The sequence below is a fragment of the Haliaeetus leucocephalus genome, unplaced genomic scaffold (assembly GCF_000737465.1).
Source record: "Haliaeetus leucocephalus isolate CR32 unplaced genomic scaffold, Haliaeetus_leucocephalus-4.0 Scaffold626, whole genome shotgun sequence".
Taxonomy (NCBI): domain Eukaryota; kingdom Metazoa; phylum Chordata; class Aves; order Accipitriformes; family Accipitridae; genus Haliaeetus; species Haliaeetus leucocephalus.
Genome location: NW_010973062.1, coordinates 2217206 through 2234236, shown reverse-complemented (window position 1 = coordinate 2234236; position 17031 = coordinate 2217206). Strand labels below are relative to the sequence as shown.

The 17031-nt window shown below is 37.8% G+C and overlaps 1 protein-coding gene across 1 annotated transcript in view; it reads right to left on the bottom strand.

Moving 5' to 3' along the window:
• Positions 1-5239: 5239 nt before the first annotated feature.
• The window catches only part of TM9SF2 (transmembrane 9 superfamily member 2), a 29385-nt gene continuing 17593 nt past the window's right edge, over positions 5240-17031 (bottom strand). The window contains exons 13-18 of the mRNA XM_010578339.1: positions 14875-14932; positions 14051-14210; positions 12413-12564; positions 11251-11362; positions 10460-10631; positions 5240-6423 (exon numbers count right to left, since the gene is read on the bottom strand). Coding sequence (XP_010576641.1) covers positions 6356-6423; positions 10460-10631; positions 11251-11362; positions 12413-12564; positions 14051-14210; positions 14875-14932 — 722 coding nt within the window. The 3' untranslated portion in view covers positions 5240-6355. The remainder of the gene's footprint in view (positions 6424-10459; positions 10632-11250; positions 11363-12412; positions 12565-14050; positions 14211-14874; positions 14933-17031) is intronic.

Genomic DNA, 17031 nt, shown 5'->3' with positions numbered 1-17031 from the left:
CAAGTGATTTTCTTTGACTACCATTTCGTGAAGGTCATGTGGTGTTTTCAGTACGGACGGGACCCAGGATAATCCTTCTGCAGCCCAGCTTTCCTCTTCTGTTTGTTATTTTAATGCTGTGATTTATATTTCCTGCTGCTGTGAGGGACAGCTACTATGACAGCCACCACTCCCAGATAATGATGGTTGGCCTGATTAACCACTGTGGTGTTGGGATTTAGGGGTAGCCTTTAGTTGCTCAGTTTTTAACAGAATAGCTGAAAGTGAGGCTGCTACACTTGGTGGCCACAGTATGAATTCAACCTCTTCCAGGTGTAAAAGTCTTGTCAGCGTTCATCTACAGGAGTAAACGTGGCCCCTCAAAAATGCCAAATTTCTGAAATTTAATTGGTAATGTTACCAATTGGATGACACCAATCTGTGATCCTTTACTACAGACTTCCATGCTGCTTCCCAAAGACCCCTAGGTGTTAATTAACACTGACCCGCAGGTTCTAACCAAAATTTTGCCAGGCAGCTCTGGGAGTTTCTGTGACAATGTGCAACAGCTAACAGGGAGGGGAAAAAAAAATGACAAAAAAAATCCCAAACTGCTCTCAGGGCAGGCAGTGAGATGATGGAGCAAGTTGCCCAAAATTATAATGAAAGGGGTGGGTTATAATTATTATTCTCTAATTTGTTAGCTTTATCCAACCTCTTTTACCCCTGCTGTGGATGTTGCCACTGCCGGCAAGACGTGGTGGCAAGAACCTGCTTCTTCCTACACCTCCGCTCATCAATGCGCAGCTACTGCCTTGAAGCTGTGTTAAAAAATAAAAGGAAGAAATACGCATTTGCGCCCACACAAATAAATATGAAGGGCTGGAACACATCCATACCAAACTGAGCCCTCTGGCTTGCGCTACGTGTGGGAAGCCTGGCCTCTCCCAAAAGTTCTCTGTTGCTGCCATTGCGCCCAAGGAGGGGCTGAAAGAGAGGGAAGGCCAAAAGGGTCCTGAAAGTCTGAAACATTGTCAGATCGCAGCCTCACAGAAAAGCAGAGCTTGGTAGGGCTGAGGGGATGATCTCAGGCTCTTTATGGTCTTCAAGGATCTGTAACTCAAGGAGGCAACAGCCCAGTGTAACAGCGTGCCTGGGACTGGAGGTACTGGAGGGTCAGCACCACACAGTGGTCTTGCCCACGTTGGGTTACAACAGTACTTTTCTTCTTATACTCTGTCCCATCTTTTTGATCCTATTAACAAGAACAAACTTTAACATCAGCTGCTGCATCATGCCTTTCCAGAAAGGCGTAATTCCTTGATATTCCTGATAAGTTTACCAAAACGCAACAAAAACATGCAATAAATCCTTTGCACCAATAAAATGATTTTAATACAGTTTAAACTTTGCATCATCTTAAGTTTTGAAATTATCCCAGTTCCTTTTCCCTTTCGTTCCAGCAACCCAGATTTTCCTTTGGAGCTTAACTGCAGTAAATGGAGCTCTTTTATTGACTCCTGTAAACTTTCTAAGAACATATTTATTTGTTCTTCCATGAACTTCTTTTGGTGTGACCGGCCCCAACTTGGATGGATTTCTGCCATATACCATATATGTACTAGTAGTGTTGCAGCTTTCTCTACATTTGCTCAGGCTGTGAGATTCAAAGTTGATTAACAGTGCAAGAGGGTGTATTTGTCTTTGCCATCATCTATTTGCAGCCCTAGAACTCTCTTAATATTTTTCATGTGATTTCTGTTTCCCATTTATCCCCTTTATCTTTGGCAGTGTTTCCACTGCAGACTCCAAGGCTACAATTTTCCTTTCCCAGTCCTGCACAGACTGTCTCTGTCTGTAGGGGCTCCTGCTGGGTATTTGTTTGTTTGGACACTGTGGACTAGGACTCCTCTTACAGAAGAGTATTTCTGCATCAAATTACATGGGAGAGGGCTTGCTCACGTTATTTTACCAGCAATCCTCTGAAGTGTCAGGGATGAGTGGGACAGATGGTGTCCTGTCCAACAAAACATCGAGATTGCAAGTTCTGTCCCATTCTGTGCAGCAAGGGTCTTCACAAACCTCAGTCGGTAAAAGCTGTTTCGAAAGACAAATAGACAGACATATTAACACCCAAAATAATCCAGTGGTCAAGAAAATCTCTGGGGATTTAGAGTCACTTTCCTAATCTGCCTAAATTTGTCTGCCCATTTTGCTCTCTTCAGAAATTCTGTTCTGGATCTAAGATGTCTCTTCCAGCCAAAACCCCCACTTGAAACTGGTAACAGACTGACAGAAAAGATTTGGGTTTAATAAACCAGCATTTTCCTGGTATATTAATCAATTCTTTGTTTGGGCTTTGCCCCCCTGGGTCTGGATATTGTCCCTCCTGAAGGGAAGGAAGCCTCCTTCTTCCTCTCTGCAATTTTTGTCCAGAGTTACTACGGTCACCCTGCTTTCTGGGATAAACAGTAAATTTCAGGCCACCCGCTGCTTCCCTTTGCCTTGCCCTCCACCTGCCTCAGGGCTGTGCTGATCCGACATCATGCAGCAGGAGAACATGCATAATTGTGTGATTTAGCTCTGTTGCTGTCACCGCAGCCTGGAGACAGCAGGAAAAGGGCGACAGAACAAAACATCCATTTCTTCTCAGCTGTCTGCTAGCCTTGCTGCAATGGGCCGAGACGAGCCGTTTCCAGGGGAAGAGTGGTTACGACTCCCTGTAAGAACCTGCAGAAAAAAGTAGGAAACAGATCTGACCTTCTGACTGCTCCTTTCTGTAGCTCCTAAGCAAGGCTGGAGAAGAAATGTCACGACCCTAACCCTTCTTGTCTCCTTGGGCCACGAAGGGAGAGAACAGGTCTCCCCACCAACCCACTGACTTCCTCAGCAATATCCCAGAGCAAGTCATTCCTAGGGCACGACACAGGTGGGAGCAGAACACATCCCACCCGGCTTCACCGTTCTCCAGCGAGCGAGAAGCTTGCTCATCTTCAGCAATGCCGAGGGGATGCAGGGGCTGGACCGTGTACGTGTGTGTCTGCCCTTGCTGGGAGGTCACTGCGTGCACTACTGCTTCCTCGCAGTTTATTCTATGATTTTGCACACCTCGACAGAATAGGTAGTTGTGAACAAATCAAAAGATAGTCATGGAATGTTGGGAAAAATATCAGGAAGAATGTTTTCTCTACCTTAGTTATTTCTTCAAAATAGAGAAGAAAATTAAAAATAAATCTACTGTCTTCTTGACTTGATATGATTGAAAAAAAACCCCAAAACCAAAACAAACCCAACAACCAACAAAAAAAAAACAAACAAAACAAACCAAACCCCAACCCACAAAAGCCCCACAACAAGCCAAAGTAAATCTTGCACCAGCAGCAGCAAAACAATGCTTGTTTTTGAGCTTATATGGAGCTGGGACATGACATCCAGCCCATCTCACAGCCCAGGCTGGCCAGCCTTTCAGGACACTCTGTGGGCCCCCCTCTAAAACTCCCTTTTTTTAGCCAACTTAGAAAAACTGTTTGAAGGTATCAGAGTGGGTACCCGAGTAAGAACAATTCATCCTTATAAAGCAAGGCTGTCTATCTGAAATACAGTTTGTTCTAAAGGACCCTTGCTAGCTGTGTGCCCATACTAGATGTGGTTTTAGCATCTTCACTGAAATTATTTGTATAATTACTGTTATTGTTCTTTGCCTTGATTTTTGGCTGCCTACTTCCAGAAACTTTGAAATGAGCATGCATATTTAAAGATATATCAAGGATAAGCCCCTCCAGTAAAGTACTTTGGTAAAACCTTCCTATCATCCCCTTAACTCTGCTCCTGCACTTTATAAGCTCATACGTACTGTGGCCAGCAGGTGATGCTAAAATACCTCTGAGGGAAGAAAGAATTTAAACTGCATTTGCATTGAAAGTGCTGGAATCCCGTGAAGCAGCAAGAATGTGCCATCACCCAAATGTGACAGGTTTCATTTGTAATCTTCTGGCGTATCTGATTTACAAGCAGTTAACTACTCTCATCTCATCAACAGTGAGTTCCACATGTTTCAAAAATAAGAAGAAACTGCATGATGGCAGCTATAAAATAATCAACCGATAAATTAAGTCTCTCAGTAGTCCCTGAAGATTTGTGCTTTAGTCTGAAATGTCATACACTTGTGTACACACTTGTGCCCAAAGTCAATATATGAGGTAATAGGAGAAATATTTCAGGAGTCCGATTTATGGAGATATATAAATAAGTAGATCACTATTAACTGTCTGGCATAATGAGAAACAGCGGGATACTGAGACTAAAAAAAAAAATGAAATTAGAAGTGAATTGTAGGGAACAGTATATCTGGGAGAAGACTAGAATATCTCTGCACAAGTAATCTTCTTTCCTTTAAAAAAATACTTAGTTGTGATGTGCTCTTGGAGCTGGAGATACAGCTGCCCCCAGAAATGGAGCTGTTGTCCAAACTGGTAAGGCACAGAAAGAGGATGGCATGTAACTTCATGGCATAAAGTCATAGTCACATGTGTCCCACACCAGCTAAGCTTATCAAAGTTCTAGCTCACATATTCCTGGAGCAGGAAACTAAATCCAACACTGCAGTAACATTAATTTAAAAAAAAAAAAGTTCAGGACAATGTTTTATCTACCATCAAATACAAAATTTCTACCAGCTGTTAAGGATTTACCATACTTCCGTTACGAGATTACATGCAACTTATTCCTTACCTGTGAAAGTCAAGAGCTCTATCAGCTGAGTGACAATAATTCAAGTTACACTACAGCTCACTGCATTAGTAAAGAACAAACGCTTACCACACTCACCCTTTTCCTGTTTTGAACATAAAACATGGAAGATTTATCTGAAATCAGCATTTCATGACACATCTGAACAGAGCTGTGGTTGGCGATAGGCAGAGCATGAGCGCGGTGTGGTTCATCTGGGAGGGCTTGTGGAGCACAGCGATGGAGGAAATGTGACCTGAAGCCTTTTTACATGCCAACTTTTAGGAGGTTAATAATGACAAGTTACCTTAACCAAAGATATTTTTATTGGGTTCAATATTCAGGCATCATTAGGTTAAGGTCTTTTAGAAAAGTAAACTGGTAAGAATCAAAAACCCCAACCTTATGAATGGCAATTGGTACATGAGGTTTAATTTTAAATAAAATTTTATCAGGCTTGTGAAAACATGCCAAAAGCCAAATTGTGTTACGAGTCTAAAATTACCAAACAAGATATGAACAAAATACTCCATTTTCAAAAAAAACAAATACAGGTTTAATGCTAATCATCCAAAATTGACATTAGTCTCTTAATATAAGGCAAAAATAGTAATTTTCTTTTATTTTTTAACCTACATTAAGTACAATCAGCAATAGTTGCTGTATAGAATATGCATCATTGAGATCTTTTAAAAGCAAGATCAGCAGAGAATGCTGACTCATGCGTTGTAAGATCTTCTCAACATATTGACAATTCCATAGCAATCTCTGAAAACGTATCTGGGTTAAGGACTGGATTAATGCTGCCGAGTGGTTTTGTTAAATGTGTGCATAATTTAATTCTCATGCACCACAAGCACATTTCCGGGTTATAGCCATGTAGCACAAAAAACATTTCTTGCAGATCTAAGGGTGTGTCATTATACATTAAACCATAGAAAAGGCCATAAAATACTCTATGCAGTCTTTAAGCATCCGTCTTCAATATAATTGTATTTACATATTTTATGAACTTATAATATGTAATAAGCCACTGAAGACATTTTTACAATATTTATTAGATTATGAATTTATAAATTCAAGGACTCAGAGGCACATAGTTTAAAAGGCCAAGAACACCGAAACTAATGAAGTCACAGAAATCAGAATATTTATGGACGTAACATCAGTAAAAAATAAAAATCACATCCAAACTAAAAGCAACACTTCTTAAGAGTAATCCTTCAAAGTTAGCATAATAAAAAGTTCTCATTTCCCTCAAAGAAAAATAATTCATCCCACCTACCAAGCTAGAAAAACCTATTTACAGTTGTACTTTGATCAGAAGTATCATTAAGTTGTGTAATATAGCCACTTCTACTCTGCCATTAGAATTTAACATTTCTCTTAAAGTATAATTGTATTTACAAATGCATAAATATTGTAACTCCGATCTTCATTAAGATCTGAATGAAAACAGGTCGTTAAGTCACAATACAAACGTGTTAGTGGAAAAAAGTGTTTGGGGCAGCTGCATACTCAGTATCATTCTCAAAGAATAGAAAGCCAATACTTCTGATAAAGCTCAAGTTCATCAACCAGACCAGGTCTTTAATTTACGTTAATGAAGATTAAACCTCTTCTGTGTTAATTCTTTACATCGGTTTCTTCAGTCAACTTTCACCACGCTGTATATTTTGGTTACAAACCAAAAGCATGCAAAGAATCCAATTGTCCCTAAAAAACCAAACAAACAAAAAACCCAGTTACACATTAGGAAAACTGACACAGGAGACAAATTTCTATCTGTAGCTCATAAATCAGGACATACATATATGCAATCTGCTATCTTTAATCTTCAGCAGACAGTACCTGGTCTTTATAGGCATCAACTACTATATAAAGTATCTCATTATTTTCACAATCATAGAGCTGATCACATGGAAGACTCTTGTGTTAAGATGTTTCTGTGTTATTTCTCTTCCTACATATTTGTGCTGTGTTGTTTCATTATTCCCTAGTCCAACTCCTTCACATTGCTCCGTTTCACCCTTCTTCAGTGACTAGTCACACACTTTACATGATCTGCTCAGCTGGTCAGAATGTTGTTGTTATATTTATCAAATCAATTAGATTGACAGCATCAAATGGAGTTCCCATTTCTTAGTTGTACTTTAAGGTCTTGGAAAATTATAGCACTACCTTTATTTCTGCATAAATCAAGTTAATACAAGTTTCAAACTATAGTGTAGTTACTACGCAACTTGTACTTCCTATTGAAAACATGCATTACATACCTTAAAAAGAAACACTTCTAAAATGCTTAAGGCAGTCAAAAGGTATAAGCAAACTTGAACTGAAATTTAAGGATGAATACTGTTTCCCTGGTAACTTATAAGCCTTTTAGCTGAAGAAAAATAGCTCCACCCCTTCTCTTTGTGAAACTCCAAAAGAAGTTTTTAACAAAAATATTCTTTTGAATGCAAAGTAGTTAATACAGTTGGGTTTTGTTAATCTAACAGTATCACTTCAAAATGCAGCCTCAATCAGAAAGATGATGGACTCAACAGCAGCTCAGAACACTTATTACGGGAACCTTCATTTCCCCCAAAAACTAGGACAGGAAAAGAGTTCTGAAAATTTCCGATTTTTGCCTGAGTACGTCTTCTAAAATCATAGCCTTAACTTACACAAGAGCCAAGTAAGTTCTTTAAAGAAAAAAAAAAGCACCTTTATTTTAGATCTGATAAGAGGTACCACAAAAGTTGTGTGCTAACTCATTCACAATACAAGCTTGGAAGGAACCATGAATGATATTACGGTAATTTTTTTTTTTCTTCCCTTCACGCTTGCTAAACTACTGATGTTTAACCGACTCATTTACTATGATACGTAGTTGTGGTCCCAGCTGTGAATCAAAGATTTGTCATGTAGCTCCCGGTATTTTGCCTGCTGAGTCTGATCAATGACCTGGAATGCAGTATGGATGCAAGTGCCTGAAGCATGTGTTACACTGACATAGCAGCAGGGCACCGTCAAAACCCTTCCTGATACTGACGATTTTTAACAGATGAGTAAGCAGCAGCAGAATAGTTTTGATACAACAATTACAATTTTTTCTTTTTAGCTTCTTTATCATCATGACACAGAGAGTCAGTTGCCTTTAGGAGCAGTTTTTGCTAAACTGCTAATATGGTTTTTCGTTTAAGAAACTGGAGAAGAACTGCCTGTCCCTTTACCCTGCCTCTGTTTCTGTAAAACCTCATCTCAAAGCACTTCAGTAAATCTCAGAGAACTGAACATACCTGCCTTTGAATGCGTATCAACCTAAATAGACAAAACTACTCTTAAATCTTATTCTTTCAAATTAAAGGATAATTTGCACTTAATCTTGTGGGAATTAAGATAAAAAAAATCATTACGCATACGATGTTTCAAAGTTCTAATGGTTTAGTTAACTTCACATGTATTTTCCTCCCCTAATCTCAATATAGAAACTGAAAATTTCAAAAAACAAAAGCATACAAACTCCAAGAGCTTAGTTCAAGTTGCACAGCATAACTTGCCTCTCCACTGTCCCAATTCCATACAAGTGACTACCACAGAAAGCAGCTGAAGGGGTCTGAGAGTAAACCACCTCTTCTTTGCCTGCTTGTGAACCTGCCCTGAAAAGGACTCCCTAAATTTGCTGGCAGGCACTGCACAGCCCATTGGTCAATTGAAAGTGAACGTGTGAGCAAAGGTAAATGGTGATGCACTGGACACATCTTAATGCCTCTAGACAATGTCATGTGACATGATCGACTTGAAAGAATAAGGGCAAAAGATGGAAATTATATGAGTACCTTAGGTGCGGAAAGGCAGCTAAGCCAAGTCTTAGCCGAGAAAATTTACTGTAAATCCCCTTTATTGTAAATGTGTGCACTCCAGAATTGCTGCATGCATCCAAAGTAAACAGAGTGAACAAAGGAGACAGGATAAACACAATTCTGGTTTTGGCCAAAACTGTTTACTATTAAAAGCAGACATGCTGAATATCTGTTGGAAAAACTAGTGAAACTAAATTAATTGACCTTACACTTATGTAAGGCCTAATTATTTTTTCATGCTACTCTAAGTTTGCACCACATTTAAAATTCATCTACATACAGCAGTACACATTCATTTTTAGTTGAACAACCATGCATTCTTAAAGTCTTTGGTTCAATGAGACTGTTAGTAAACCCAGATCAGAAGTAAAGGTTAAGAGAAAGGCAGGGTGAAAAATAAGGCAGAGTGAAAAAGGGAGGCAGAATCTCTGATCTACACATTCAGAATTGCTAACCAGTACACAAAGTATACATAAAAGTAGAGATGACGTGTAAATTATAAAATATCCGCAAGCAATGCCAACACACATTAGACTGAATTAAAAAGAAGGATGGAAGATAAAACTAACCACTTTTGGAACACAGCTTGATCACTTTTCAAAGAGATTATATAACATACTTAAGTTCCATTCCCTCCTTTTAACAGGCAATGACCCAAGAAACTCCTTGCACGCTCTTGCTCCTGTTCATCATCTGCATTCAGTTGTGGTGCACAAACTGCTTCAATATTTCCTAAGCTGAAGTGGCAATGTCCTTGAAATTAATATTCGGTTACACTTAAAACGAACACCATTCTTAAATGTCAGTTTTTTCCCCCCAAGATTTTTTTTTGTTCTCCTATGTTAAGTGAAAATGAAAATTCTACTTATGGTGAGATCTGTATTAAAAGCTCCAATAACAAGCCATTTGTGTTCTAGGAAGCCTCAAAATATAGCTGGTATAGCTGTATACATAAATACATATCAAAGCCCTAGGAATCATTAAACTTCATCATAAACATGGAGCTTGAAACTATTTAAAGCACCGAACAGTTCAAAATAGTTTCAAAAATATTGCTCTGTAAAGTCCACAAAGACAGATTACATTCAGCTAGAACAGAATTTAGCCTTTTTAAAATTTTTAAGGAGTTGGCGGTTGCTGTCTTCCTGCATAAGAGTTTGAAAAGAGACTTCTTGCATTTTCACTACCATTCTTCCTCCCTAAACAAGGGATGTGTGTGTCTAACTGAAGATTTCTTATTAGTACTGAAGATGACAAAGGAAGATTTTATGACCTCATCTCATTTATTGAAGAGGCAATTGAAATGCAGCACCTGAGAGCTGCTTTTCCAAAAGCTCACAATAAAAGTGACAAGGTTTTGACAAGACTGCATCAAAAATGGTGAAGAAATTCTGTCTGCTTGCCATGCTACTTCAATGAAATTGGGAAAGAAGGCAAATGAAAAGAAATTTAAAAAAATTATTATCTGCCAACTTTTAGTCCTCTCTCTTCCTTCCTCCTATTCCACAAAAGCTGCAATTTCTTCCTTAATTGACACTGTAACTGTATACTTGATTGTGTGATTTGAAGTGTGTTTCTCCAAAAAACAACTAATTTAAAAAACAGAGTTTGTCACATGACTAACATAGGAATGAAATCTGGAGAAGTATTTATCACATTTAAAGGTGTCATATTTGAAGACCTAATTATAGGCCACACCCGAAACTAGCAGTAGTTTTGCCTCATCCTCACTTAATCTCTTTCACTAAAATTTGTGATCAGAGTTGCAAAATGCTACACAACTACCTGGAAAAAAAATCAAAGACATATCTTGGCACAGGACTATAAGTTTGTATAAGTTTTGCCAAGGATCCTACTGTGCAAAGCTAAACTCAAAATTTAAAATTAAGGTTCAATATACTTACCTGTGAAAAGGAAGAAGATCAAAACCATGATCATGGTATAACCAAAATATAAAATGGTGCTAGCTGTTCCTGTGATTTGCAGTTTAGAAAAAAAATAATGTATTGCATATATTAGGAAATAAACTGCAGTGAAACCGCTAGTGAGAAATGAACGCCACTGCCAGTGATAGTCCTAGAAGGGGTGGGGGAAAAAAAACCAAAACAACCATGAGTAATATTTCATACACCTCTAACGCACTGACCCTATTACTGAATGCAGAGCTACTTTTTCTATTATCACTTTATCCAAAAGTGAGTTTTTATAGTTTTTATCTACAGGAAAAAACCTATATATAACCAACATTGCTTTAACTACACCATTCACAATTAGAGATAAGACACCTAAATATCAATATCAAATAGGCAAAACCCAAAAACCCCAAATAAGCCAGACCTACGATTGCCAGCCACGGAGATTTTTTGTCCCAAGGTTGGGCATGTCCAAGATGCACTTTGATTGAACAAAGTTAATGGATTAGTTTAGCATCTTCAGAAAACAGGGAGTTAGACTCTAAAGATGAGATACCTGACTTAGCGGTACTCAGTGCAGTGTTTAATTATTTGTTACAAGTTTTGCCAAAAGCAGCCCGCTTCACTTCTGCCTCACATTTTAAAGACATGGTTTAAGGACATCTAGTAACGGTCTTTATGTTGACTTCTGGAATACTTATTTCCAATTACAAAAGCCTTAAAATTTTTTTGAAGCATCCTTAAAACAACGTCAAGTATGAATACTGAAGAATATTTCTTACCTCTGCACATAGATGGAAGTAGCAGAGCAATATTGTGGCCTCAGAACATGTAATAACCAAAATAATGAATACCAAAAACAGGAAGCCAAACATGTAATACATCTGGTGAGACCTATAAAAGGGAGTTTTAAAAAAATAGATTTAAAATGGACACTGTGCTAATAGTATTTCTTCATATGCAGTAATAACACCTTCACCTTAAGTATTCCCCTTCCTACTGAGGTACTGTCAGTTGTGTGGCCGTACAATTGGCTAATTTTTTTCTAACTGATGAATAGGAGCCTCAGCAGCTCAGTCTGAAAACAGCAAGAAAGCAAGCCCAAAGCATGGTCCTGGTTGGGATTTTACAGAAAGAACTGACTAGACATAATGAGTGAAATCACAGTTCTAGTGAAGTCAGTGTGACCTCTTCCACTGACTTCAGCAGAACTTGGATTTCACCTCACATTTCAATCAAAGAGGCAGAGCCGCAAAATAACAAGAAATGTCAAATGCTGTAGCTGTCTACATTGGGTAGAGGCACCTATTCAAGGTTCAGAAACAGTTTAACGAGATCCAATAACTAAATTGTGCCAGAAGGAAGACAAATCCCTCACAGTAGATTAGTTTGTCAGTGTGCTATGAGCTCACATCAGAATTCACTTACACTGGACTAGTCTTTGGTGCTGTATTTTTGAAAATAATTACTCTCTGATGCCTTTATAAAGATTTCATAAAATTTGTTTTTGTGTCCGTCCCCCCCCCCGGAGTAGTAATACTTTTCTAGCCCAACAAGAGCTACAAAACCCCCCTCAAGTCAATTTTAATATACTTACTACTCTCAAGTTATATGCCATATGTCAGCTTCAGAGCCACTTCCACATGAAGTTAGAGAAGTAGCATGAGAAAACTAGCTATTTGAATATTGTAGGTCAGCTGTAAATTGCTAAGCATATCACAGCCACTTCCCTACACACCTCGACAAGCAAAACAGGCACTGAATATCTGCTAAACCACAAAGCGTTAAAAAGATGTTAACATTTAAATTTTTATTGAACCAGTATTCTGGTAACTTTGCATCGCCAAAAATCAGTCAAAGCATCCTGAAGAAAAAAAAAACTTTCACAAAGAAATTATCACCTTTTATGACAGAGAAAATTCAAATAGATTGTGGTTAACTTACCAAATACTATTGAGAATAAAGAACAACTGTATAAAGATACATCCAAAAGGCAGAATCCCTCCCATGATAATGCCAGGTAATGGCTTTGTATAGAATGATTGCTCAGGAATCTGACGAGGAATTTGATTTGTGCGAACAGGGTGTTCAATAGCCTTTAAACAAAAATAAGAAAATACTAAATAAATAATGTCAAACTACAGCACCACCTTTTTGCTTTCTTTTTGAAATGACTGGTAGCAAAAGTCTACTATTTGTTTTGAGCATGCATATACCCAACTACTACTAACTACATCTGCTTTCGCTACCAGCCGAGCTACCAACATTTGCTAGGCAAACAAGCTAAAAGACAACTCTTATTGAAAACATAGCAACAGATATTTTGGACTTCCCTTTTTATGATTACCTATCTATGATCTGTTACAGAGCCTGAGCTGATTTCTCACTTTTCAGCTGCGGTGTAGTGGTGGTACAGACTCTTTCTTTCCCCTTCTAAAAATCCCTTTGTGTTGTTTTTCAGGATTTACTCCAAGAATCACATTAGGGTAAACTTACAAACTGAGAGGATTCAATCTGGCAATTAAATCCTAATTTGAGATGCATGCATAGATCTGCATGGCAGGAGAAAAAATTTAAGGCAGATAAATGCATACTTTGCCATCTTTTCCCTTTCATAAAGATTACATCAAGAGCATCAATAGACGCTTGCTACGTGCTTGCTTTGTGATTCGATTTTAACGTATTTGTGACACCTGGCACGTTGCCTTATAGTTTATCAAATTCTCCTTTCTTAAAGGAACTGCCTCTGTACAATGCGGGGGGGGGGGTTGCTGGAATTTCAACATGGTTGTCAGAAAAAACCACTGAATTTTGGTTAAGGAAACGAGATAACTACAATCGACATTAAAAGTGCGTTCCAAGATACTTAAATATTCTCTGAAGGTATTACATCAGAGCTACAGAGAGCTGGGACTCTGGCTTTCGGTACAGGAAAAACCACAAAAATATCTGAACTTACAGATCTTTAAGGTTGTGGGGCACAGTAAACCACTTTTTAAACAAAAAGAGAAGAACAGATTTCATTATTTAAGAAGGTTTGGTCACCAGTGTCACACAGAGCCCTCATATAAGTAAGCAGAGGCAATCCGTTTAGGACTAAGTGATAACCATTTACAGGACACTTAGGCAAAGAAATTTCACAAGAACTCTAGCAATTTCATCAGAAATATCCTCAGTGTAGAGGGCAGACAGGAACAAAAAACATAGGGGAAAACCAGAAATGCGTAAATTGCTTTCCCTTATGCTTGGCTGGGCCAACTAATTTTTTTTAGTAATGAAAGAGAGGCTAATTAAAATAAAAATGCCCAAATCACTGCTTTGTCTGGAGCAGTCACTCAAATACAATGATAACCCTAATTGTTGCAGAGAAATATCACCACCAACAACCAATTGAATATCAAAGTCTTGGAATCCCAAGATCGGATATCTAATGCAGCTCCAAAGTAACTGAACAGAACTGGAGCTGACAATGCAACTACCTTAGGTGCTACCTCAGTCATAGTCTATAAAGTGAAAAAAAAATATATATGTGTATATATGTGTATACACACACTTATAAAACAGCTTCTCAAAACCACTTACGTTTTTCTTAAAACCAAAATAGGCACCAATAAACGTCAGCGGTACAGATATGCAAAACCAGAGTGCCAAAATAGCAACCAAAGTACCAAACGGAATAGCTGCTGAAGAGCCTTCTCCCCAGAGAATGAGGTTCATGATAAAAAAATCTGCAAATACAATTCTGAAAAATACATAACACACTTAAAACACAGAAATACTCCTTAATATTTAATAATGTTAACAAAACAATAGCACTGCATTAAGATTATCAAGTAAGTCTTTGTTAAAACCAAATGACACACACAAAATATCAAAATGAAGAGGTCAAACAAGCAATTCTTTGTTAATCTAGTGGGACTGAACTCCAGCAGGAGCTGACGTTCCAACTAAGCAATTTCAAATATATGCTTGTCTTAACTATTCTTCAGGGTAAGACTGCTTGCTGTGATTAAGTAGAAAAATTTATCACAGTGGTTATACAGTATATGACACTATATAAGACCAACTACAGTGTGGTCAAAGAAACAGCCTAGAGAGTAAAAGAAAGAAATAAAAAAAGTGTGCCTGTCTAAAACTTACTACTATCATAACGCTCTTTCTTAAATCAACCTTTTCATGTAATGTGAATAAACAAATGCTTACAAAAAAAACCAACAAACCAACAACCTAAGGATGATATGCCATTAACGTATTCATCTTTGTCAAAAGTGCCATGATATTCTTGTAGCTTCTGGAATAAAGGGACAATGTAATAAGATTTACTTGTATAGCTGAAACTTAAAATTAGCTATGCATGTCAGAGAACCAATTTAATTCTTTTAATCATGGCGATATTCTCAACTTACCCAGGACAAAGGAATGATGTCAGCAGGACATTTGTTTTCCATTTCTCACCTCCAAATGCTGTATTAAAAGATTTGACAGTCATCAAAACATGCATTAAGCTCACAACTATTAATTTTTCCAGTCCATTTACCTGTTACACTTTGGTTGCAAATACTCAAGACATTGTGCTATCATGCCCGAGTCTCAAACACTAAACTAAATCTTCAGTAATAAAACTGAATTCCCTCATCATATTGCTTAATCACAGAGCTTCAAAGCAAAGAAAAAATCTCAGACTAAGGTCAGGAAAAGTATCCAACTCGATAAGATGGGTCTCTGACCACTTTATCTGCTCAAAGAAGGAAGCAGATTTACAGTACTTTTAAGTCTTTAAAAAAAGAGTTTAAACCTGGAGTGATTAAGAAGTTTAAGCTTTCTAGCATTTGACTGCAGGTTTCAGTAAGAAAAAAATACATAAATACATGAAAAGCAAGCTTAACAGTTTTCTCGAAATAAATCTTTCTACAAATCTTACAAGAAAGTCAGGACCAACACACTTAGAGGAAGTAGTGATGTCCTCTTGAGTCTTAACAGCATTAACAACATTGGTGATACCAAAAGACCAAAGATAGCTTTATTAAGAAAATCTTTATGAATTTGCACTATGCTGATAAAAATTCCAGTCAGCATACTTTCAATTGAAAATATCCTGCTGGAATTCGGTGAAGCTGACAATTTCATCTGAGCACTGCCATAGTGACATGCTGCTTTACTTCAAGAGTCAGAAGTGATTATGGTTAAGTTTCTATTTCTTCATAAAATCTTGGTAGAACATGGGACCAGTTATTAAGATTAACCATTTAATTTCAACTCAGGTTTCACTTTTTAAATGCAATGTTGAAAAAACAAAACTTTTAGAACTGGATATCCATTTCAGCTGCATTTTGGTTTATGTTTCACATTACTTTATTTGTATACTATCAGGAGAAACATTCATGTTTACATGCTCTATACAGGGTATGGACCACCTCGTCTTATAACAAGGATATCTCTGGATCAGTCACTCACTGTCTTAGTAGTTAAACACAATATTCAAGTATCAACTAAGTGATTCCCAAGAAGTATAATATGAAATGTAATTATTATTAGCTATATCTCCACCAAAGATACAGGATTCAATTTACCATCAAATACATGTCAAAATATCCTTCAAAACACATAATATACAGCATGATATAAAGAATAATTCTGTCCTCAATTATGCTCTTAGTCCTAAAGTCTCCTTCCATTTAAGTCTAATTGGCTTGAAGATTAGGAAAAGGAATAGTTCACTATCACATCACTACACTGTGGAAAAACTCCTTACAAAATACAAACTCTCTTTCCGCAATGGTTCTCCCCACATGAAAATTACAAAACGGTTAGAAGAAAGAACTCCAATGCCTACTGTCAGGCTGAAGTTCAGAAATAAACTCCTTCTCTAGCCCTGTATCTTCAGAACTAAAATAGTCCAAAAGATCCACCTTGCTCAGTCATAAAGGAGTCTTTTACCTTGAGTAAGGCAATTAAAGCAAGCTCTGTGTGGAATGGCATGCTTCACCTTAAAATACACCAGAGGGTACAGGGGCAAAGCATTTGAGGTCAGTAGGCAGGCCTTGAAACAATAGCTGGGATCAGTGAAGGACAACAGTATCGACTAACTACTGTCAGGTGCCCAAACACCACTGGGTTGATCTCTACAACTACAGAACACCTAATAATCCTTCCCCCTGTGCCCCTACCACAGTCTGATAAGCACCGTTCTCCCAAAGAGCAAGGAACTAGCTAAAAAAGAGGTGACATATCACAGGCATGCAAGAACAGAGGTTCATGATTTGGGGGAAGGAAAAAAAAAAAGTTACCAGGCAACATCGATGGCTAAAACTAAATGCAAGTTATCACCGCGCCCCCCAACTGTAGGAAACAGAAGTACAAAACTGTCTGATGTAATGAGCTTAGTACTAGTAAAATAGAATTTGCTTCCCAATTCCATAAATATGTAGCAGCAACAGCAATTCAGGGTCTTTAGGCACGATCACATCAAAACCAATGTAACCATGTCAGTGCTCTATATGTGTTTTCTGTTGTTAAGGTAAGTACGTTTCTCCAACTTGCCCTGAGGGAAATTACAAACAGTA